The 25,853-nt window shown below is 38.9% G+C and overlaps 1 protein-coding gene and 1 long non-coding RNA gene across 3 annotated transcripts in view; one reads left to right on the top strand and one right to left on the bottom strand.

Annotated features, from left to right (window-relative positions):
• Positions 1-24,415, bottom strand: part of gas7b (growth arrest specific 7b) — a 38,271-nt gene extending 13,856 nt beyond the window's left edge. Inside the window, exons 1-6 of one of the 2 annotated variants that reach the window (XM_039653807.2) lie at positions 24,141-24,415; positions 15,560-15,662; positions 12,476-12,556; positions 8,665-8,750; positions 6,185-6,238; positions 806-895 (exon numbers count right to left, since the gene is read on the bottom strand). In XM_039653807.2, the coding sequence (XP_039509741.2) occupies positions 806-895; positions 6,185-6,238; positions 8,665-8,750; positions 12,476-12,556; positions 15,560-15,662; positions 24,141-24,317 (591 nt within the window). In that variant the 5' untranslated portion in view covers positions 24,318-24,415. The remainder of the gene's footprint in view (positions 1-805; positions 896-6,184; positions 6,239-8,664; positions 8,751-12,475; positions 12,557-15,559; positions 15,663-24,140) is intronic. The other variant, XM_039653809.2, reaches the window with a different exon arrangement.
• Positions 17,637-19,550, top strand: LOC148971017 (uncharacterized). The gene is made up of 3 exons (XR_016146945.1): positions 17,637-17,975; positions 18,670-18,721; positions 18,889-19,550. It is a non-coding gene; the product is annotated as an uncharacterized LOC148971017 (long non-coding RNA).
• Positions 24,416-25,853: the final 1,438 nt, after the last annotated feature.

Raw genomic sequence — 25,853 nt, 5'->3', positions numbered from 1 at the left:
ACACATCAAACACACGCAAAATACGCAAAACACACGCAAAACACACAACACACACGCAAAACACACATCAAACACATGCAAAACACACAACACACACACGCAAAACACACCAAACACACGCAAAACACACAACACACACGCAAAACACACATTAAACACGCAAAACACACCAAACACGCAAAACACACATCAAACACACGCAAAACACACGCAAAACACACCAAACACACGCAAAACACACCAAACACACGCAAAACACACACCAAACACACGCAAAACACACATCAAACACACACAAAACACACCAAACACACGCAAAACACACATCAAACACACGCAAAACACACAACACACGCAAAACACACATCAAACACGCAAAACACACAACACACACGCAAAACACACCAAACACACGCAAAACACACAACACACACGCAAAACACACATTAAACACGCAAAACACACCAAACACGCAAAACACACATCAAACACACGCAAAACACACATCAAACACACGCAAAACACACCAAACACACGCAAAACACACAACACACACGCAAAACACACATTAAACACGCAAAACACACCAAACACGCAAAACACACGCCTGCACACACACATCAAACACACAGTGAGGACTGCTGTGCACAGGAGTGAGTGTGTTGGGAACGAGGCCTCAGTTGTAAACAGATGTTTAGTGAAGTTCCTGCTGTTCAGTGGAGTGAGAATCTGTCATCTGTGTGTCCGTGTTTGTGTTCGTGAGGCTTTCTGAAACTATCTTTGTGTTTTTCAGAGACATTCTTACCCAAAAATAATCGCAGTAGCTCCACTCGTCGGGTTTGAGCAGCTGCTGCTCCGACATGTGCAGCGGGAGAGGGAACGTCACGCAGTTTATCTACACAGACGAGACACACACGTCATCAGGGACCGACAGACACAACACACAACACTACACACAGACATGCCTCAGTCAAGACCATCAGCTTCAGTCCAGTATAATCAGGATCATTAACGGCTCATTTGGACAAATAAACAAGGGGACAGTCCACAGTTCCAACCAGTGTTGGGTAAGTCACTCTAAAAAACTAACTAATTACTAGTTACTAATTACCTCTTCAACAGTGTAATCAGATTACTGTACTAATTACTCTCTCTAAAAAGTATTTAATTACTTTCAATTACTAATTACTTTCAAAATCCCATATCAATCGAATTTGTTCAACAACACTGATTCATTCAGGAACGAAACAGACAACTGACTTGGTGAGTGAGTCATCGAATCATTCATTCAAGCAATTCATTCAACAACACTGATTCATTCAGGAATGAAACAGACAACTGACTTGGTGAGTGAGTCATCGAATCATTCATTCAAGCAATTTGTTCAACAACACTGATTCATTCAGGAACGAAACAGGCGACTGACTTGGTGAGTGAGTCATCGAATCATTCATTCAAGGAATTCGTTCAACAACACTGATTCATTCAGGAACGAAACAGACAACTGACTTGGTGAGTGAGTCATCGAATCATTCATTCAAGCAATTTGTTCAACAACACTGATTCATTCAGGAACGAAACAGGCGACTGACTTGGTGAGTGAGTCATCGAATCATTCATTCAAGCAATTCGTTCAACAACACTGATTCATTCAGGAATGAAACAGACAACTGACTTGGTGAGTGAGTCATCGAATCATTCATTCAAGCAATTTGTTCAACAACACTGATTCATTCAGGAACGAAACAGACAACTGACTTGGTGAGTGAGTCATCGAATCATTCATTCAAGGAATTCGTTCAACAACACTGATTCATTCAGGAACGAAACAGGCGACTGACTTGGTGAGTGAGTCATCGAATCATTCATTCAAGGAATTCGTTCAACAACACTGATTCATTCAGGAACGACACAGACGACTGACTTGGTGAGTGAGTCATCGAATCATTCATTCAAGGAATTTGTTCAACAACACTGATTCATTCAGGAACGAAACAGGCGACTGACTTGGTGAGTGAGTCATCGAATCATTCATTCAAGGAATTCGTTCAACAACACTGATTCATGCAGGAACGAAACAGACAACTGACTTGGTGAGTGAGTCATCGAATCATTCATTCAAGGAATTCGTTCAACAACACTGATTCATTCAGGAACGAAACAGACGACTGACTTGGTGAGTGAGTCATCGAATCATTCATTCAACAACACTGATTCATTCAGGAACGAAACAGACAACTGACTTGGTGAGTGAGTCATCGAATCATTCATTCAAGGAATTCGTTCAACAACACTGATTCATTCAGGAATGAAACAGACAACTGACTTGGTGAGTGAGTCATCGAATCATTCATTCAAGGAATTCGTTCAACAACACTGATTCATTCAGGAATGAAACAGACAACTGACTTGGTGAGTGAGTCATCGAATCATTCATTCAAGGAATTCGTTCAACAACACTGATTCATTCAGGAACGAAACAGACAACTGACTTGGTGAGTGAGTCATCGAATCATTCATTCAAGGAATTCGTTCAACAACACTGATTCATTCAGGAACGAAACAGACGACTGACTTGGTGAGTGAGTCATCGAATCATTCATTCAACAACACTGATTCATTCAGGAACGAAACAGACAACTGACTTGGTGAGTGAGTCATCGAATCATTCATTCAAGGAATTCGTTCAACAACACTGATTCATTCAGGAATGAAACAGACAACTGACTTGGTGAGTGAGTCATCGAATCATTCATTCAAGGAATTCGTTCAACAACACTGATTCATTCAGGAATGAAACAGACAACTGACTTGGTGAGTGAGTCATCGAATCATTCATTCAAGGAATTCGTTCAACAACACTGATTCATTCAGGAACGAAACAGACAACTGACTTGGTGAGTGAGTCATCGAATCATTCATTCAAGCAATTTGTTCAACAACACTGATTCATTCAGGAACGAAACAGACAACTGACTTGGTGAGTGAGTCATCGAATCATTCATTCAAGGAATTCGTTCAACAACACTGATTCATTCAGGAACGAAACAGACGACTGACTTGGTGAGTGAGTCATCGAATCATTCATACGAGATATTGTGACTGAAATGTAAGTTAATATTAACTTGATTATTTACATGCTGTGTCACTCTCTCGATCATGGACTTGATTTTATCTGTTGTTGGTTGGAGAACATCTCTCAGAAGTGGAAAAACGTATTTTTACAGGCATATTTTTGTCATAACATAGTTAAAGCTAACATAGTTTGAAAAGGGTAAAGCTGGTCATGTGATGTCAACATGGTTGTATTTTTTTAGTTGTTTAGTTTAAGAGTTAAAGCTATGAAGTGTGTGGGACTGTAAACAGACTCGAGAACTGTTGAAGCGAAGTGTTAACACTCACAAAACCAGCTGTCAACGCACTTTCAACACAGAAGAAGTAAACACAAATCTACTGACCATCTCACTCGATGCTCATGAAGGTTCAGAAGGTTTTTCAACAAGAACGGTAAAACTCTGTGTGCGTTTTGGACGTTCATTTACGATGAAAACACCGTCTTTTGAAAACGGGTTTGGTTTTGAAAACGTTACCGCGATCTGACATCGTAAATGTCAAAAACATAAATGTGTGAGAACAGCGCACGCGTGTCACGTGTTCATAATGTTTCTGTACAGAGTGACATCGCCACCTACTGGCGGACAGCAGAATACAGTGATTATAGTCAAAAACACAACGGAAAAACAGTACAATTTTTAGTACATTATTGTCATGTGAATATCATAACCTGAAATAAAACAATGTTAACCATCCTCCACGATGCTTGCAGACCGAGAAGATAAAGCCTGCTCTCATAGCCATATTTCATGGATGCAAGCGGTCTTCTCAAGTCTGACGCTGCCACTGACGTGTGTGTGTGTGTGTGTGTGTGTGTGTGTGTGTGTTCATTGCTGGAGAATGAAAATTCCCCTTTGCTTGTCAGCAGTGTGGTCATACCAACACCTCATGTTGCCTAATGTTTCAATTCTGCTCATCATTCACATCACACAGAATGAGGAAATGCCCACAGCTGCCCTCATATTGCAACCATGTCTCACTTCTGGTTTATCCGATTTTTCTGGATAAACACAACAAGTGTGTGCAGCGACTGGTTGTGCAACGATCTTAAGTTCCTCACACTGATCCTCCTGAGAGAGAGAGAGAGAGAACACGTTTCTCATGAAGATTTACCGTCTGAAACACAGGACTCAGTCATTGGTGCATGATGGGAAATACACGTCTCTGCTCTCTATGTCAGCAAACATCCAAGTTATGTGGCAGGAAGTTGTCTCGATGGCAGTGTGTGTGTGTGTTTAAAGGAGGATCTCAGATTTCTGGGGACCTGAAGACGACCCGAGGGCCTTAAAGTAGTTCCTCTCTCACGACTCGCGTTACTGTCAGTGGAAGAGAAGACCGCCGTCGTCATCATCTTACAGCCGTTTCTCTCTAAACAAGTTCATTATTATAATAAGCCAAAGCAACACCGTTCTGGAACATTTACTATTTACTTCATTCCATTGCATGCAGTCGATTTCATTCTTACTTTTCAATTCACTTCACTTTAATCGCGATTAATTGTTTCCAAAATATGTGTGTACTGTGTATAATTATTTTATATATGAAGAGTTCAGATGCAAAAGCCTCTAAATGCCATTTGAAATTTTCTTCTAGAATGGTAATTTTTATCAAGCTTGTATATTTAAGTTCAGTGATTTCACTTAATTGGCAATATTAATTGCTATTTAAGTGAAATCACTGAACTTAAATATACAAGTTTGATAAAAATCATCATTAAAGAAGAAAATTTCAAATGGCATTTAGAGGCTTTTGCATCTGAACTCTTCATATATAAATGCACACACATACATCTAGATATTTTAGTACCTATACTATGTACATATATTTATATATAATTTAAAATATTTTTTTTTTATAAAAATAACACGTATTTCTTAAATATATACGTGCATGTGTGTGCATTTATATAAAAAAGAATTCTACACAGAACACACACACAATCATTTACGCAATACAGCAGCATTAATGCAGGATTATGGAGTCTCACAGCTGAAGATTAGTTAACGACGAGGATCACTGACTCACGTCTGGATAACACGAGTTCTGCAATAATAAATCCCATTCAAGAACACATTATGACTGTGCTGAATCTCATGGACAGACCTGGTCATTCTCTGCTAAGCCAGTCACTAATAATTATGCCGAAACTAATTTCAGAATTATTCAAATCTTTTTTCAAAGCGTTTCCCAGTGAATTCTGTCAAGGTTATGAATCGTGACATTAATAGAGTTATCTGGTCTATAATCATTTCACATAAGTGAGCCAAAAAAACATTATTTACACAAAAACATTTTAGTTGGACGTTTGTCTAACTTTGTTGTTCCTTTTAATTGTTCTCTGAACATGTTTGCAAAATGGGATGTCGTCTGAACATCTGTAGGAAAAAAACGTTTAAACATTTAAAACTGTGTTCAGAGAACATCCAGAAATAAAATATTATAACTTGAAGGAATAGTTGACTTAAAAATGAAACTTCTGTCACGATTCCCTTCTTCTGTGTTGAGCAGAAAGAAACTCCCGCAGGTGTGGACCGACTGAAGGATCAATCTGAGCTGAACTACAGCTGTAAACATGACTCAGTGTGTGTGTGTGTGTGTGTGTGTGTGTGTGTGTGTGTGTGTTAGTCCATCAGTTACAGACTGAGGATCGGCTCTGACATCATGCGTATGTTGCCGTGGCAGCGGAGCACAAACACATCGATCACAACATGAACTGGAGCCGGACGCTGGGAAGCCTTCCTCTGTTTCAGGATCGATCTGATGTGCTCTCAGCTCAGTGTGTGTGTGTGTGTGTGTGTGTGTGTGTGTGTGTGTGTTGCACAATACAAGCTATGATCATATCAGGATCAGTTCCTCTTCAGCATCTCTTCACTGATGATGTGGGCGGGGCTTTAACCTGTCACTCACATGAGATCAGCCAATAGCAAACCACAACCAGCCAATCAGTTCCCCACAGACACAATCAAGCCCCGCCCACATGTGTTCTCAGTCTACAAGTGTTTCGCTCGATATACGGCACAATAGACACGGTTCAGTTGTCAGTGTGAACACACACACCTGTTGTACTTACAGTTACTGTGGATACACACTCCTGCTTCCTGACGGGTGACGTGGAGACGGGACTCTGAGAAGAGAGAGAACCGAGCGTCAGACATGATGTGTGTGTGTGTGTGTGAGAGAGCGGACAGTAAAGTATCTCCTTCATAGCTGATGTGCGCTGCATCTTGAGGAAGTGCGCAGGTGAACGATGTGTTCCTCAAACACTCTCCTCATGTGACAGGAGCAGAAGGACCACACGTGTGCGCTCATGAAGCGTGTGCAGGGGGAGCTGGGGGAGGCGGAGGGCTACAGACGTCTCGGGTGTCAGATCACATTACACTTTGCCAGATTGGTTTATAAGACCTCCAAGAATATATATATATATTAATCATATGTTGACTAACTCACTAAATCAATATGCGTTCATTTGAACTAGTTCTATCATGACAACTCTTGGAAGATGTTCAGCCTGATAATGAATATGATCATGTTGATGTATTTGGTCTTGGTGGAATAGATCTGGTATGATGATGCTGATTATTATTACTGCTGCTGCTGCTGATGATGATTATTATTAAATTTCTGCTGCTGATGATGATTATTATTATTGCTGATGATGATGATGATTATTATTAAATTTCTGCTGCTGATGATGATTATTATTATTGCTGATGATGATGATGATGATGATTATTATAAAATTTCTGCTGCTGATGATGATATTATTACTGCTGCTGCTGATGATTATTATTGCTGATGATGATGATGATTATTATTATTTCTGCTGCTGATGATGATGATGATGATATTATTTCTGCTGCTGATGATGATTATTATTATTTCTGCTGCTGATGATGATTATTATTATTTCTGCTGCTGATGATGATTATTATTATTTCTGCTGCTGCTGATGATGATGATTATTATTATTTCTGCTGCTGCTGCTGCTGATGATTATTATTATTGCTGATGATGATGATATTATTACTGCTGCTGCTGATGATGATTATTATTGCTGCTGCCGATGATTATTATTATTGCTGATGACGATTATTATTATTGCTGCTGATGATGATGATGATGATATTATTATTATTTCTGCTGCTGATGATGATGATGATATTATTACTGTTGCTGCTGCTGCTGCTGCTGATGATGATGATATTATTACTGCTGCTGCTGATTATTATTTCTGATGATGATAATGATTATTATTATTGCTGCTGCTGATGATGATGATGATATTATTATTACTGCTGCTGCTGATGATTATTATTATTGCTGATGCTGCTGATTATTATTGCTGATGATGATAATGTTTATTATTTCTGCTGCTGATGATGATATTATTATTATTGCTGCTGATGATTATTGCTGATGCTACTGTTTATTATTATTATTATTGCTGCTGCTAGAGCTTCTCTAATTATTGCTGCTGATGATGATGATTATTATTACTGATGCTGCTGATTATTATTATTCCTGCTGATGATGATTATTATTGCTGATGATGATAATGATTATTATTTCTGCTGCTGATGATGATATTATTATTATTGCTGCTGCTGCTGATTATTATTGCTGCTGATGATGATTATTATTATTGCTGCTGCTGATGATGATGATATTATTATTGCTGATGATGATGATGATATTATTATTGCTGCTGATGATGATTATTATTATTGCTGCTGATGATGATTATTATTATTGCTGCTGATGATGATTATTATTATTTCTGCTGATGATGATTATTATTATTGCTGCTGCTGATGATGATTATTATTACTGATGCTGCTGATTATTATTATTGCTGCTGATGATGATTATTATTGCTGATGATGATAATGATTATTATTTCTGCTGCTGATGATGATATTATTATTGCTGCTGCTGCTGATTATTATTGCTGCTGCTGATGATTATTATTATTGCTGTTGATGATGATGATGATATTATTATTGCTGCTGATGATGATTATTATTATTGCTGCTGATGATGATTATTATTATTTCTGCTGATGATGATTATTATTATTGCTGCTGCTGATGATGATTATTATTACTGATGCTGCTGATTATTATTATTGCTGCTGCTGATGATTATTATTGCTGATGATGATAATGATTATTATTTCTGCTGCTGATGATGATATTATTATTATTGCTGCTGCTGCTGCTGATTATTATTGCTGCTGATGATGATTATTATTATTGCTGCTGATGATGATTATTATTGCTGCTGATGATGATTATTATTATTGCTGCTGATGATGATTATTATTGCTGCTGCTGCAGAGCAGGTACAGGAACTAGCTGTAGCCAATACATTCGCCAATACATGTGACTATGCAAGCCATAGTGAGGTTCACGACAGAACGAGGGATTTCATCGAATATCAGCTTGAATCTCCACTGAATGTTGTTTTAATGCATGTCATGTAGATGACGATTAGTTGAGGTCTATAAATGTGCATTTGTAGTCCAGGGGAACATGCTGGATGAATAAATACCTGTTGATCTGTGCTGGCCTTTCGCACGACTGCCTGCGAGTGTTCGGTCTGATGCAACGGGCTGTCGTTAGCATGAAATCCATTCACTGCAGGAAGAAAACATCTTTAAACAAAAGTTTTATTCAGAGAGCCTCACAATGTCATTTAACAAAGAAAAGACAAAGCACATCAGTTTGTAATAAAGCTACAAGAGTTTTTCAATTGAATACAGTTTGTTTCTCATAAATCGGCTTTCAGGCAACAGTCCCTTTAGAGAATAATTCCCTCAAAAATGAACAAACATAAAGACATCATTGACGTCTAACCTGACGCAGCATATTTAAAGAGAAAACGCGTGGGTAGCATATTATAATTATACTTTTTTTTTAATACTACTGACAAAAACACAAGTTTCAATGTGTTTAAATCACTAAAAAGAGCTGACTCAATATCATAACTCAGAATACAGAATACACTGGTTTGTATGTTTTGAAGAATGACCTCATAAGAGTCATTCGTTTAGGATCAGGATACACTGTTCGTGTATGTTGATGAATCACTAAAATTAATCTTTTGTGTGGTTTATTTAAGGGAGTGTAGGATCTTTCTTGTAATGAGACGCGCTTTATGCTGAGATGAACATGTCTACTGTTTCCTCCCTCGATCCGTGTGCAACCACACTCATTCCTCTTGAGCCGGGTCATAATTTCATTTGCTTTATGGCGTGCCGTCCACAAGCTGGACACTATTATCCTGTCCATCTGTCACTGAGACGTGCTGGTGGACATTGTCAAATGCTGATAGCCCGTGCAAATCAAATCAAGAGTCCTAAAGCCAGAGCAGTGTGGCTCTCAGGGCCGAGTGCTCCATTAGCCCATCAGTGGCCGGATTCGGGAGAACTACTGTGATCTGCAATGGGGTCCAAAACTCTGTCGGCACTGCAAAAACTGAAGTCTAAGACCGTTTAAAATATCTTATTTCTAGAAAATAGTCTTGTTTTTTGCCATGAAAGATTAAAAAAATTCAAGAAAATTGGTCTTCTTCAGTCTTGGCAAGTGAACTATAGCTCATTTTGAGGGAGATTTCACCAGAAACAGGTGACCACTATAAATCATGAATTTATTGGGTTGTTTTAAGAATGTTCATACATTTTCAAGTTATTGTGCATCTTTAAAAACATTAAAAAAGCCAAATTTAAGGTTAAATATCATTATTATCATATAATAGGTTAAATATAATTATTTTTAGTGGCCAGATTTAAAGGGACTGTGTGTAACTTTTTAGGTAATTTGTTATCTAACATCATCATTATGTCCTCAGTGGTGTACAAATACCTCTGCCAATCATCCTCGTAAACTAAGGATTTATTATCTTTATATACATGGGACGGGTAAGTCCACTTCCATGTCGTTCCGCCATCTTGAAAAATTATAATAGCAGAGAGGGACAAAAAGTCCTAAGCAAAAGCGTTTCGTTCAGAGCCAGCGTCACATGACTGAAGCGGACGAGCAGAGCGGTGAGAGCCACCTATTGGTGATCTACTCTAAAAAGCTGAATTGCAATTTTATTTTCTATGGCGGATCATACGTATGCCGAGCCACAGGAGAAGAAATCCTCGTCGCCAAAGTCCCTAATTGAACGAAATATAAACGTGACCGCAGAGTACAAAAAACAAGAGTAAATGTCGGGATAGCGAATGAAGGAGAAGAGCTTTCTCCTCGACAGGCAGGTCAATGTTACAGTCTTAATTACAAGCTTTGTTTCTTTGCTTGGTTTTGTATTTTATAATATAGACAGTAGAGCATTTATAGTGGAAGTTTAAACAGAGTATCGATGAATAACGTTAGCAGCTATTGAGTAAAGTAGAGAAGGCGCTAAAACAAGGTTCGTTAGTTTGCTTTCTGTAACCTAGAAATTCGATAAGAATATATTTTAATAGAGCAAATGACTGTTCTTGCATTGTTGCGCATGGTAAAAATATACATGGTGAACGTTTGAAGAAATCAGACCAATCATAAAGGCAATCACAATCATGTTTTTATTCTATCTGTCAGATAGCCTACGTCTCGTCTCTTCAATAAAATAAAGCAACTTTCTTTGCGGGAGCTTCCTCTTTTTCTCTGTCTGTGGCGTACTGGGAGTCGAGAGAGTTACAGGACATATTTATATCACATTTAGAAAGAAGTCCTGTAACTAAGTTACCAAATAAACAGAAACAGACGCGACTGAAGAAGTGTGTCCTCTTTCTTTTGTGAAACCGAACGGTAATTTATTTCTGTGTGACGAATAAAGAAGGCATAAATACTAATTACATTAGTTGATGTTTTCCACAGTCAGTAATTCACACTGTAACGTTTGTTTGTTCGTTGAACACTCGACCAAGTGTTACTAGAAGACTTCCTGTCAGAGCTTTTTGGTCCATAACGGCTACCGTAGATGCAACGCGCATGTGAAAAAGCGAGGCGCTGGAGAGCACAATTCGTTTGAATGCAAGATACAATTTCACCACTAGATGGGAGTAAATCCCACACACAGTCCCTTTAGGGTAAAATATTCTAGTTTTAATGCAATTTTTTATTATTCAGTTCTTATAGAAAGTAAAAACTGCACAGTTTTAAGCATTTTTGTCTAGTTTTAAGATCAAATAGCATTTATTAGTGACTAGATATTTATGCTAATTTCAGTCAGTTTTGTTTAGCAGATTTGTTTGCTTGATTTTAGTGCAGTTTACCTAGATTTAACCCCTTAACTGTCACCGTCCCGGTACCGGGACGCCTAACTTTACTTCACTATATTTCTATTAAATCCTAATCTAATTATGACAAATTATATATCGTTGGAAAGGTCTACTACTTCTAAATAGATATTCTACCCCTGTTTTGTGTTACAAATTATGTAGGAAGAGTAATTGATGAATTTATGACAAGAGTGCACCTCAAAAAATCTGCATCATAACAGGAGTTTTGACCTTTGTCACAAAAAGTCGATGCACCCACTTTTAATCATTGAAAATTCTGTTTTTATGTTAAAAGTTCATAATAAAACATATAATCTAGTATTTTTCAATACAAAATAAAAAATTAAAGTATAATATTATCCTCTAAAAATGATAATATTTATATTTATTATCCTCTAAAATATAATATTTTTTTTTCCGCCTTTTTATTATCAGTAGTTATCATAAATTAGGTATCATTTGAAAGCTTATAAACTCAGAATTCATTGTGTGAAAACTGTTTTATAATTGAACGTTGCGTTACCATAGAAACGGAACTTATTTTATCAGGCTCCTCCCCTTTTGGGCGTCATTATATTTCATAATTTATGATCAAAACCTTTTCTAATCTTGACAAAACTGATATTGTCAGAAAGGTTTGAGTCTCAAGGTTCCAAATTTTGTGACAGAATTGATATTTGGACAGAAATGTATTCATTTGTTAAGGCAGAATGTATACGACTAAATTCAATGGAATTCAATGGCACCCGGTGGCTATTTTTGGTACTATGCCTAAACAAAATCTCATGCGAACTTCAATTTTTGTGATATCAACTTCAAATTTGGAACATAACTTAATAAGATTTATGGCTTTGATTTTATAGAAATTTTAGAGTAAAAAATATTTTGTAAAATATATATTTTATATAAAATAAAAATATATAGTACAGTATATTTGATTTACTGTAAATTTAACATCTTGTTGTTGTTGTTGTCAAGAAGGGACCCTAACCCTAACTTACACCTGGAGATACTAAAGGTTTGTCCTGAGATCTTTGCACAGTTGGGTTAGATCAGGAGAGGCGTTTGATTGGCTCTCTCTGCGGATCGGTGTACCTGCGGGTGGAGGAGAGCTCTTGTGTTTGACGGGTGTTCTCGGGCTTCCAGGTGTGCTGGACGGCCTCTCCCACGTCGTCTCTGAAAAACTATGAGTTATTTCTTGTTTACACACACACACACACACACACACACGCACACACACTTTTTCTCACACACTTTCTTTCACACATACTCTGACACTTTCTCTCTCTCTCTCTCTCACACACACACAGGCATATGTGCATTACCATGGCGATCACACAACACAACAACCCTCTGTTTAATCGGAATGAAGTTCAACTCAAACTGAAAGCAGGGCTGAAATGATTCCTGTGAAGTTAAACTGTGTGTAGGTGTGTGTGTGTAGGTGTGTGTTTATTGCTGTTTGTGAATGAGTAACTGACCCAGATTAGTTAATAACGTCCCAGTAATCATTAATCTGGCTAGACTGGACCAGGACAGCGAGACCAAACACTCCCGTTCCTGCGACTCGACTGTACGGCAAGCCGTTTCAGCTTTTATTCATTTCCAGGATATGAATTCTTGATATCTGTAATTGTATTTTCACTAGTGAAATATCACCATTCAAAACCAATTGTTGATTTCTTACTTGTTGAAATTCCAATTTCGCATATCAGAAATACTATTCTCACTAGTAAAAACCTTTATTTTTGATATCAAGAATTCAATTGTTACTAGTGACAATGTTAATTTCTGATATCATGAATGTGATTGTTAGTAAGAACGCCATTTTAGATATTTGAAATAATATTGATATCAGAAATACATTTTCAGATTTATTTTAATTTTTTTAAATTTTTTACTAGTACCAATTGAATTGTTGATATCAAGAATAGACATTTATATGGCAAGCCGTTTTAGCTTTTATTCATTTCTAGGATATGAATTCTTGATATCAACAATTGAATTGCTGATATCAAAAATGTAATTGTTAATATCAAGAATTCATATCCTAGAAATGAATAAAAGCTAAAACGGCTTGCCAGCCTATGGTGACGTTTCACTAGTGAAAATACAATTACAGATATCAGCAATTCAATTCTTGATATCAACAATGCCATTTTTTGATATCAAGAATTTAAATGTTGCCATCAATAATTGAATTCTTGATATCAAAAAATGGCATTGTTGATATCCTGCGAATGATTAAAAGTTAAAACGGCTTGCCATACACACACTCACGCCTGGATGTTAGTTGCAACCATGGAAATGCAAGTGAAGTAATGGAAAGGATAAGTCAGAGATTCATCATGTGGGTGTTTGAGTTCCTTATTAAATGTCAAGCGGCAACAGTTAAACCTTCGAGTAACTAAACGTATGATCAGGAGACCTGGAGAACATGAGGACCACAGTCCCGCACTCCAGCCGATGGACACGAGCTCCACGTGATGAAACTCGGAGAGGCTTTAGTCTGTTGTGGTCGGACTGATGGTTCTGATCCACACAATGCTGATTGTTTGGACACAATGGTGAATATCTGTCCCGAGCGGCTCGGCCTGTACCAGCTCACACACACACACACTCACACTCAGCGTCTGTCTCAGACTCACACGAGGACATCACACACAGTATTGCACAGTTGAAGCTTTAGGAAACGGTGGGATTGTCTTCAAGATTTCTTTTCGGAAGAAAAGTTTCCCAGCGAACGGATCGTTCCCTTAAAGTTACAAACAATCGCTCTTCAATAACGATAAGACAACGTCCGGTCAAAGTTATCTGCTCTTTAAAGGAGAATCAACATCTCCTGATAGTTTCCTCTCCTCCGCGTCATCAAAACGTTCATGTGTTTCTGTCTTCAGTGGGAAAGAAATGAAGGTTTTTGATCTAGACAAACCAGCGACATTTACAACAAAATACACACTTTAACCACTAATGCTGGACTTGCAGGAGCTGTGATGCGACACACATTACGTCATCAGGGTGAAAGGTCAAGTGGGACGTAGGCGGAAGAACAGACCCAGGCAAAGACTGAGTCGAGCGCCATTTAGAAAATAAATAAAAGGTAAATATTTATGTAATGCCAGGGAACGTCTAATTGAAGAGAATCGGCACTGGCTGGTTACTTCCGGGTTGTGGACTGGCTGCAGTAACGCGTCTCTGTCCATGCGGGGGCGCTCGCGGTCGAGTGCAGAATGAATGGGAGTCAATGGGGTTTCACCCCCAGAAATCCACTTTTCTCAGGATGTAATATTTTGTCAAGTAATTTGAAAGTTGCATTCTAAGATAATACACTCAGCTGAAAATTGCATTTTTAAGTTCACTTATCTGTTCTAAAAATCCGTTCGAAACTGTGATGACGTCACACAATAGCAGAATGCTAACGTGATCCGGCCTAACCTGTAAGATATCAAAAGGACATAAGTACTCGTTCATTCGACTTTTGTCCTATAATCTATATTGAACTTGCGGAATCAACAATAAAATCGATGTTAATTTAACGACAAGCAGGTGAAAGAGACACTTTTAGCCGTTTAGCCCCATAGACTCCCATTCATTCTGCTCTCGCTCATGATCACCCCCAGTGGAATTCTGATGGAACTGCAACCAGGATGATCCACAACGGGGCTAATAGGAAGTGCCGAGGCTCTCCGTTAGACGGGCTCTGATCATACTTTATGATATCTAATTTCTAGAATTTTTAAACACAAATTCTCAACTTGGACGTCCACGACTTCACGCATTACGTAATGGAGTTGAAAGTTCACGCGCGAACCGGTTCAAAAAGCTCATTTTCTCCTCCACCTTCAAAATCCCCCGACATCGTTATTTTTATTTATTTTCTAAATGGCGCTTGACTCAGTCTTTGCACTCCGCCTACGTCCCGCTTGACCTTTCACCCTGATGACGTAATGTGTGTCGCATCACAGCGAGAGCAAGTCCAGCATTAGTGGTTAAAGTATATAAATGTGTATTTGTGTAGATCAGACTCTTATTCCTCGGCTGGATCGTGTCGAGACTTTGAAGCTGCACTGAAACTCACATCTGACCTTTGACCCGTTGGACCCCATTGGACCCGGTAACTCTAGAGAAACGCTAGCACACTGTTTTGAGCACGCGTGTGTGTGTCAGGTTTGCGCTCACCGTTGCTGACGGTGTTGACGTAGTATCGTCGGCCCTGTGGAGACGTGTAACTCCTCCAGTCTCGGGGCAGCGGCTCGTCCACGGGACACGGCGACGACACACTCTACAACACGAGACCACACACACAACATCATCAACACACACTTCACTGGGACAAATCTGGGACAAACATGCACAGATATAGCGAGATATAACAGACATAAATAGATATAGATATAACACACCATAAATATAGATATAACACACCATTAAAACGTGCGCATACGACTGATGGAAAGTGTTTATAATCTTACAGAAGAGTCCGTTTCAAATAAATGCTGATCTTCTGAACTTTCTGTTCCTCAAAGAATCCTCAACTATGACGGTTTACACACACACCGCAACACTGATAATAATCATAATCAGTTTCACAATCATCAGATCCTCATATTAGAGTGATTTCTGAAGGATCATGTGACACTGAAGACTGCAGTAATGATGATAAATTCAGCTTTGATCACAGGAATAAATTACACTTTACTGAATATTCACAGAGAAAACAGATGGTTTACATTACAATAATATTTCACATTTTACATTAGAATAATATTTCACTGTTTTTACTCTATTTTTTATCAAATAAATGGAAGAGACCCTTTTAAAAACATTAAACATCTTACCAACCCCAAACTCATAACTCTAAGAGATTGAAGGACTAGTTCACTTTAAAAAAAAAAAAAAACAAAAAAAAAAAACTGATAATTTACTCGCCCCCGTGTCATCCAAGATGTCCATGTCTTTTTTTTTCTTCAGTCGAAGAGAAATTAAGGTTTTTGATGAAAACATTCCAGGATTTTCTCTATATAATGGACTTCAATGGGGACCAAACGGTTCAAGGTCCAAAAGACAGTTTCAGTGCAAACTACAAACTGTTCAAAGGGCTTTAAACGACTCCAGACGATGAATAAGGGTCTTATCAAGCGAAACGAGCGCTCATTTAATAAATAAATAAATAACAAAGTTTAAGTTTTATAAGCTCAAATGCTCGCCTTGCTCTGTTCTGTGATGCGCGTTCGTGACTCTCCTGTTCGAACTCATTCATCAAAATGAGCAAGTCTTTTTTCGTGTCATTTGGTTGATCCAATGAACAAAATGAACGAATTGACTCGGGAAAAGATTTGTTCATTTTGATGAACAGGAGAGTCACGAACGCGCGTCACAGAACAGAGCAAGGCGAGCACTTGAGCTTATAAAACTTAGACTTTGTTATTTATTTATTAAATGAGCGATCGTTTCGCTTGATAAGACCCTTATTCATCGTCTGGAATCGTTTAAAGCCCTTTGAACAGTTTGTAGTTTGCACTGAAACTCTCATTTGGACCTTGAACCGTTTGGACCCCATTGAAGTCCATTATATGTTTTCATCAAAAACCTTCATTTCTTTTCGACTGAGGAAAGAAAAACATGGACATCTTGGATGACACGGGGGCGAGTAAATTATCAGCTAAAGTGTTTTATAAAAGTGAACTACTCCTTTAAAGTCAATCTCAACAGATTTTGAGTATGCTAGATAAATTAAATGTGTTAGTAATATTTCACTGTGTTCACAGTATTTTATCAACTAATGCAGCCCTGGTGAGACCCAATCATTGTTCATGTGTTCAGTGGTTGCGTCTCACACACACACACACACACTGCTGTGTTTGAGCTGTTTCTCAGAGTTCAGGTCACAGAGGTTTCCCACTCGTAATGTCATCCGGTCGGGAATGCTGGAAATGTGTGGGAAGATTCAGAGCCAGACGTCAGCGTGATCGAGTGTGTGTGTGTGTGTGTGTGTGTGTGATGGGTTCGTCTGTATAAAACTGCACTTCTGTCGTGTAACGGTTAACTCGCCCTCACCTGAGTGACTCTCTCTCTCTGCCTCGGAGAACAGAAGCTTTCCCTCGTCTTTTAGAAATAGTCATGAACACGGGAGAGAGCTAAATGAAGATTTGACCTTATGATGACCTTTCACTCCTCTGGTGTTTCCTGATGATAATATAATCACAACTAACATGTCCCATCAACACAGGTCCAGCAGCACACACAGTTTTAACGGTCCTGTGTTATAAACAGGGGCGGTTCTAGAGGCGGGGCCACAGGGGCCTGGGCCCCTGCTGAAATCTGATTGGCCCCTGATTGGCCCCCCTTCCATCAATCGTCGACGAGAAGAGCAACCGGAGAATTTTTTTCCACAACGATCACAGATGCAATTCCACCCCCAAACAATTGGCGGCACTGCGGTAGTAATGTGGCAATGTAATTTGGGAGAAGAAGCAGTGCTTGAAACTAATGCGCAAAATCGGAACTTTTGACTACCAGAACATCGTCGGTGATGTTGCCTGTATACATGAGACATAATCCATCAAACAGTAATCCAACTTAGAGACAACTTTTGGTGAGTCACAAATCCTTGTGTTGGTTGTCATTAAAATATGAAAGTATATTTTAGCTGCTGCTCTTACTTATTTTAGGTTTGTTAACTTAATTGTGGAAGACTTGTTAAAGTTGTTAGCAATGTTAACATGTTAAGATAGCGCTAGCAAAGGTTATAGAGTTTTTAGAAAGTTTATGCATTCACTAACAGCCTTGTATGTAATTATACCTTTGTGATAATGTTAACTATCTTGTTTGGCAGATAGTGAGCATGAAAAAAGGGACAGACACAGGGAGCTATTCAGAGTTTTTTTTTTTTTTTTTTTTTACAAGATTAACCTATGATACTCATAGATATATATGATGATACTACTAAAAGTGATGGTTTAAGCAAGGGGACGTCAGAGGACAGAATCAACCAGCAGGCAGCTGAAGACCAGGGTAGCCCAAACCCCTCTTCACCAGATCAGATAAAACATGATGTAGGCAAAGCCAGATGATAGAAACACAATGTTATGTATTAAATGGTATTCAATGAAACTGCAACAAGAAGAAGTGTACTGCTTGCTGAGGGTCTGAACATAATGATGCCAAAATGGATGTTTCTGCTAGCAGCTAGAACCAGAAATGTTAGCAATAATATAACTACTCATATTAACATAATTTTCAGAAGACTCAGTGGTTATGTTTAATTTTTTTTCATTTGCTTCTTGTAGACATTCCCTGGTGCCTAGCAGAAAAGTTGTGCTGCTCCACCTGGACCTGATGGTATGCCTATATTTTCATCCTGTTGAAGTTGTCAATGGACATTTAACAAATTATGCATTAATTAACAATAATTTACTGTTTATAAGCGACAACATGATTATGAAACTTAAAATGTCGAATTCAGAAAGAAGTTATAAAAAAAATCTATTTTTTTTGCGTCTCTCCAGACATTTCCCAGTCCAGAGCAGATGGTCCAGTGCAACCTGTCCTCAAGGTTTACCCCAAGACACAGCACGGGAACAGGAAGAGAGCATTCATTGAGACCTGGCAAAAGACTTTACGTGGCTGCAGTATTCTGTGTTTGGAGCAGTCTTATATCCATAAATAAATAAAAAAAAATCATTAAGAACTTTACTGGCACATTTTTTTGAAAAATTAATAACTGCCGAACTGTATTTGCACCGTACTGAATAAATTATTTTGTGTGCATGGATGTACCCTGTACTTGGCCCCTGATTGTAACATCTGGCCCCTTAATGGCCCCTGTTACAGAAAAATCCTAGAACCGCCACTGGTTATAAATGATTGTTGGCTCTAAAGGTGCGTTTTAAATTAAATTAAATGAAGTGTTTCTTCCTGTGAAGCGAAAGAGTGACAGCTTTCTGTAGAGTAACCAAACACGCTGACCTTGCTCTGATTGTGTCCAGCCGAAAGCAGCGTTAAATATTGCATTATTGCAGATGGTGGACGTTATAAAGCCTGAGGACGTTCTCATGAGACGCCAGCGGCCCGAGGGCCAGCACATGCTGACAGCAGATCCTTCATATCTCACACTTACCAGAGGAAGAACAGTAAACTACTGTATAATTACATGCAACTAACCCTCAACCAGACCCTAACCCTAATTATTAGTACTCAGTACTTAAATATATAATTAATTACACTGTAACAATAAAAAAATAAAATAAAGTGTTACCAGATGCGCATATATTTCTAAACACACTCACACACACACACACACGATTGAGGCGCATAATAGTTTGATCCAATGAGACATGCATATAAACATGCCTACCAACACCATAGCAACCACCCAGATCACCCTAGCAACTGCCTTGCACCACCATAGCAACCACCCAGAACACCCTAGCAACCGCCTAGCAACACCATAGCAACCACTCAGAACACCATAGCAACCGCCTAACAACACCATAGCAATGACCCAGAACACCCTAGCAACCGCCTATTATTAACACCATAGCAACCACCATAGTTACTCTATCTATCCATCCATCCATCTAACTACCCAAACTACCTTAGCAACCCACTAAAAACACCCATAGCAACTTTAAATTACTTTAAACTAATTTAAACTAGAAACTACTTTAAACTAAGTTAAACTTTAAATTAATTTAAACTTTAGACTAGTTTAAACTTCAAACTACTTTAAACTTCTTCAAACTTTCTGTTACAAACTTTCACAAGCCAACTTAAAGTTTGTCTCGACTCGTTCCATATTAAAGGAGTAGTTCACTTTTACAAAAACACTTTTGCTGATAATTTACTCGCCCCCGTGTCATCCAAGATGTCCATGTCTTCACACGAGAAATGAACCAAAATGAACAAATCTTTTTTCATGTCATTTGGTTCATTCAACAAACGAATTGACTCGGGAAAAGATTTGACTTATTCATCGTCTGGAATCGTTTAAAGCCCTTTGAACAGTTTGTAGTTTGCACTGAAACTGTCTTTTGGACCTTGAACCGTTTGGACCCCATTGAAGTCCATTATATGGAGAACGTTTTCATCTAAAACCTTAATTTCTTTTCGACTGAAGAAAGAAAGACATGGACATCTTGGATGACACGGGGGCGAGTAAACTATCAGCAAAAGTTTTTTTTTTTTTAAAGCTGCTGTGATTGGCTAACTGGCGTAACCAGCGGACCAATGGCGTCGCAGCGTCTCTAATGTCGGTTTGGTGTTTCTGAAACGCCGGAGTCGAAGTGTGTGATTATGATTGGGTGTAATTCCCTCCAGAAGCGTCTCACACACACACGAGTGTGTCCCAGCGTCTGAACGCCAGAGAACACCGCAGTGTTTACAGTGTTTCGTCTCACGCGACACAAGTTAGTTTATTACTGATATTGTTTGTCGGGTTTGTTCTCTTGAACACATGGGATGGAAACACTGCTTTATTGGGATGTTTTATTCATTTGAGTTTGCCGTTTTGTACGGACACACATGCAGTGCTAGCGAGGATCTCTAACAGGAAACATGAGTCTTGATCCGACATAAACACATTCTGAATCCCCATGGATTGTGTTTTCTCTCGGAGGCCTCGTGTTCCTCTGGATTGAGTGTATATGTATTTCTCTGAGACACACACACACACACACACACGTTAGTCACGGCTGCTTCAGGCTCTGGCATCATGCTTGGAAAATCAGGAACGACCCGTCAGACACTCAAAGGAAGAATGCTGTAAATATGGAGTCCATCAAACTCTTCAATGTCCAGTATTTGACCTCACGTGACCTTTCGCCCCTCGTTCTCTGATAGTCGGATCGTTTGGCCTGATTTAATCGCAGTGTTTATACTAAATTCATTATCGTTGCGCATCGTTATTGTTTCAATAATCTTGAATCAGAATAACAGCATCTCTTCTCTGATGATGTGGGCGGGGCAACCTGTCACTCACAGGAGATCAGCCAATAGCAAACCACAAGCAGCCAGTCATCCAATCAACTCCTCACGCACACAATCAAGCCCCGCCCACATGTTCTCCAGAAGTGTTTCGATATCCGACAGACGAGAGAGACTCGAGTGTGTGTGTCAGCGCTTCAGTCCATCAGAGTCTGTTTCCTATCACACACTCATCATGATACACACACACACACACACACACACACACACAGTTTATTTTAGAGGAGGACGATCAGTGAGAGAAAACACACTTAGTGTCGTCGAGAGCATTTTCTCACACACACTTGCAATCTAATTCCCACGAGAGCCATGAGAGTCAAGGTTAAAGCTTGCGGAGTGTGTGAATCAGACCAAACAGAGGAGAAAACACACACACACACACACACACACACTAAAATGTGCTGATTTTAAATCTCCAGATGTAACTCAGAGTCTGTGAGAAGTGAAGCATAAACTCCCACACACTCACACACAACTAGCACTGATCACAGACCTGTGTGTGTGTGTGTGTGTGTGTGTGTGGGAGAGAGAGAGAGAGTGTGTGTAACACTGATACTCAAACACAACTACCACTGATCACAGACCAGTTTCTGTTTCACATCACACTCAACTCTTTCTCAATCACAATGCCTGACGAGAGTGTGTGTGTGTGTGTGTGTGTGTGTGTGTGTGTGTGTGTGAAGCTCTCATCGCTGCATTCGTTTGATATGAAAGTGTGACTCTTCTTCCTCTGTCACTCGCTTTATTAATCATTCTTCATCATCAATATTAAAACTCTTGGGCACGAATACACACGGCAGATATATTTACATATTTACTCAAGCTTTGATTCAGGAAACGAATATGTTGTAGTTGGAGATAAACAGGTCACACTCAACAATAATAGGGTTCATTAGTTAAGATCAGGTACTGTATTAATTAACATGAGCAATACATTTGTTACTGTATTTATTAATGTTAGTTAATAATAATCCAGCTGTTCATTGTTAGTTCACAGTGCAGTAACTAATGTTAACTAATAAAACCTTTGATTTTAATAATGTATTAGACAATGTTGAGATTAATATGAACTGAGATTAATAAATGCTGTATTGTTCATTATTAGCTCATGTTCACTAATGCTCCTTATTGTAAAGTGATCTATAAGCTGATAAAATGCTTATAAACCGAAGCGCTTATTTAAGCTTTGGAATAAAAAAAATAAAAAAAGGTAATTGCAATTTTTAATCTGGCAATTCTGACTCTGCATTATGAATATGAATATGAATATGTATTTATGAATTGCAGTAAAAAATCTTGCTATTTCTTTGTAATTATGAATTTTATCTGCAATTTCTGAGTAAAGTGGTTAGTGCCGCACTTCTCCGCTGCCTCGCCCTCGTGTGTGTGTGTGTGTGTGTGTGTGTGTGTGTGTGTGTGTGTGTGTGTGTGTGTGATTCCTGAGTCTGTCCCTGATATCTGTGCGAGAGAGCGGGGTAAGATGTGCCAGCGTATCCTCCAGTTGTCAGGCTTGTTCTGAGACGCTCACATGTGAACATTACTGTCACCGAACACAGGAAGTGACACGAGAGAGTGAGAAGCTGAGACAAACACTCTATCTATCTATCTATCTATCTATCTATCTATCTATCTATCTATCTATCTATCTATCTATCTATCTATCTTGTCTGTCTATCTATCTATCTGTCTATCTATCCGTCTATCTGTCTATGTATGTATGTATGTATGTATGTATCTATCTATCTTGTCTATCTATCTATCTATCTATCTATCTCTCTCTCTATCTATCTTTCTGTCTATGTATGTATGTATCTATCTATCTACTGTATCATCTATCTATCTATCATCTATCTGTCTATCTATCTATCTATCTATCTATCTATCTATCTATCTATCTATCTATCTATCTTGTCTGTCTGTCTGTCTATCTATCTATCTATCTATCTATCTCTCTATCTATCTGTCTATGTATGTATGTATGTATGTATCTATCTATCTACTGTATCATCTATCTATCTATCATCTATCTGTCTATCTATCTATCTATCTATCTATCTATCTATCTATCTATCTATCTATCTTGTCTGTCTGTCTGTCTATCTATCTATCTCTCTATCTATCTGTCTATGTATGTATGTATGTATGTATCTATCTATCTATCTGTCTATCTATCTATCTATCTATCTATCTATCTATCTATCTATCTATCTATCTATCTATCTATCTATCTATCTTGTCTGTCTGTCTGTCTATCTATCTATCTCTCTATCTATCTGTCTATGTATGTATGTATCTATCTACTGTATCTGTCTGTCTATCATGATCTGCGCAAACGTTTGGAACGAGGACGTCTCTCTCTCTCTCTCTCTCTCTCTCTCTCTCTCTCTCTCTCTCTCTCTCTCGCTCTCTCTCTCTCTCTCTCTCTCTCTCGCTCTCTCTCTCTCTCTCTCTCTCTCTCTCTCTCGCTCTCTCTCTCTCACACACACACACACACACACACACACACACACACACACACACAGTATCACTTCATCAGAGATAACAGGAGCCCATCCTGAGGGAAACTGCCCCTCCTGAACTGTAATATCTAAACCTGTTGGAAAAGTTTCGATGTGAGTAAAAAGTTGCGCGCGAGTCCCGAGTCCAGCCTCACTAATAACACACAGATTACAGCAGAAACTGACACTGAACACCGTGGACGGACTTATAAAACACCAGTTTCGCATAACTAAAGGAAGCCTAGAGTTATTGTGTTAACTCACACACACGGTCTCACCTCTGTTTGCACGTATGTCGATGGAAACCATCCCTTCTCCCCGTCCTTCTCTCCTTCCCACCATCCTCCCTCTAAAGCTTGAGTTATCCGGATCATCTCTCCAGCTTCAAACCTCAAACCCTGCTGATGCTGGTCCCCGTGAAACGCGTATAAACTCCGGCAGAACCAGCCGGACATGGTCGAGTCCTCGGGGGTACACACACTCCAAACTTACCGAGCCTCAAACCCTGTTCATCTCATCTCTGTGTGTGTGTGTGTGTGTGTGTGTGTGAATCTCAAGGCTCTGAATGAGTCTCTTCTACATGAACACACCCACTCACTTCATTCCAGATTCACAAACACCACAGCATTGCTTCAGCCTCGGCCGAAAAGAACTAGTGTTGCAAAAGATCTGTATTATCTAATACAGGAGATCACACAGAACTGCGACAGATCAGGACATTCTCCAGATGAAATGTGGGAAAACCCTAAAAGAACAATAGTAATAGGCTAGTAATAAATCTGGTGTTTGATAAGCATCACGTGAGAGACGTGCTTTAAAGTTCTTCACATTTAGGATTTTCACTCCTCGGTTACAAAACTCAAAATGTTGTAACAATCAGTTAAACCCCTTAAGAACGAGTTACAGACGTGAAGCACAATGATCATCATTCATCACTTAAATTATACAGTAGAGAATATCAATATGAAGCGTGTTTGCCCGATGACTCCCTCTGGTGGCCGGACTCGTGAAGCGCGCCCGCTGGTGGCCGGACTTGTGCACGCGCCCTCTGGTGGCCTGACTCGCGCAGCGCGCCCTCTGGTGGCCGGACTCGTGCACGCGCCCTCTGGTGGCCGGACTTGGGCAGCGCGCCCTCTGGTGGCCGGACTTGGGCAGCGCGCCCTCTGATGGCCGGACTAGTACACGCGCCCTCTGGTGGCCGACTCGTGCACGCGCCCTCTGGTGGCCGAACTCGCGCAGTGCGCCCTCTGGTGGCCGGACTCGTGCAGCGCGCGTGTATAATACAGAATCGGCTACAGCAAAGGAGAACTGGGAGGAATCATGTGTTTTTAATAGGAAAATAAAGGAGTCAAAATATTTACAAAAAATAATAAAAAATAAAAAATAATATAATTCTTACAGGTTAATTCTAAAAAAATATTAATATATATTCAAATCAATTAAAAAAATGCTTTATTAGCATGACTGTAAATAATGCAATACTGCCAAAGCTTGGAATACATAGATAGAATAATAATAAAAACATCAAAATAATAGAAGAAAATATTATAATGTAACTTAAATTTAAATAAACAGTGTAACAAATATGTCTGAACATTTGATACCACAGTGTTTTAACATTTAAACACACACACTCACACACACACACACACACACACACGCATACACATTACTGAGACTCGAGTCAATGTGGTGGGCAGTAGGGCAACACACTGAGGTCAGATACAATACACACGCATTCACCTGCTGTCACTCAGGCTGGTGTGTATACATATGTATTATATATACAGTATATTGACAGACATCACACAGATATCTCAGACATATGACCATTTCACAAGATGTAAACAACACTGGTCCAGAAGCACTTCCTGTTTCAGTTTTTTAACACTACATAAAAGCTGGGATAAAATACAACCAACAGAACATTTAAAACTGAATCAAAAAGTTAAACAAAAATCTTTAAGATGTTTTCTTTACATGTGAAATAA

Source organism: Pimephales promelas, chromosome 17 (assembly GCF_988280905.1).
Source record: "Pimephales promelas chromosome 17, fPimPro1.hap1.1, whole genome shotgun sequence".
In the NCBI taxonomy this organism is placed as follows: domain Eukaryota; kingdom Metazoa; phylum Chordata; class Actinopteri; order Cypriniformes; family Leuciscidae; genus Pimephales; species Pimephales promelas.
Note: the sequence above shows the minus strand (reverse complement) of the source record. Positions and strands in the feature narration are given on the sequence as shown.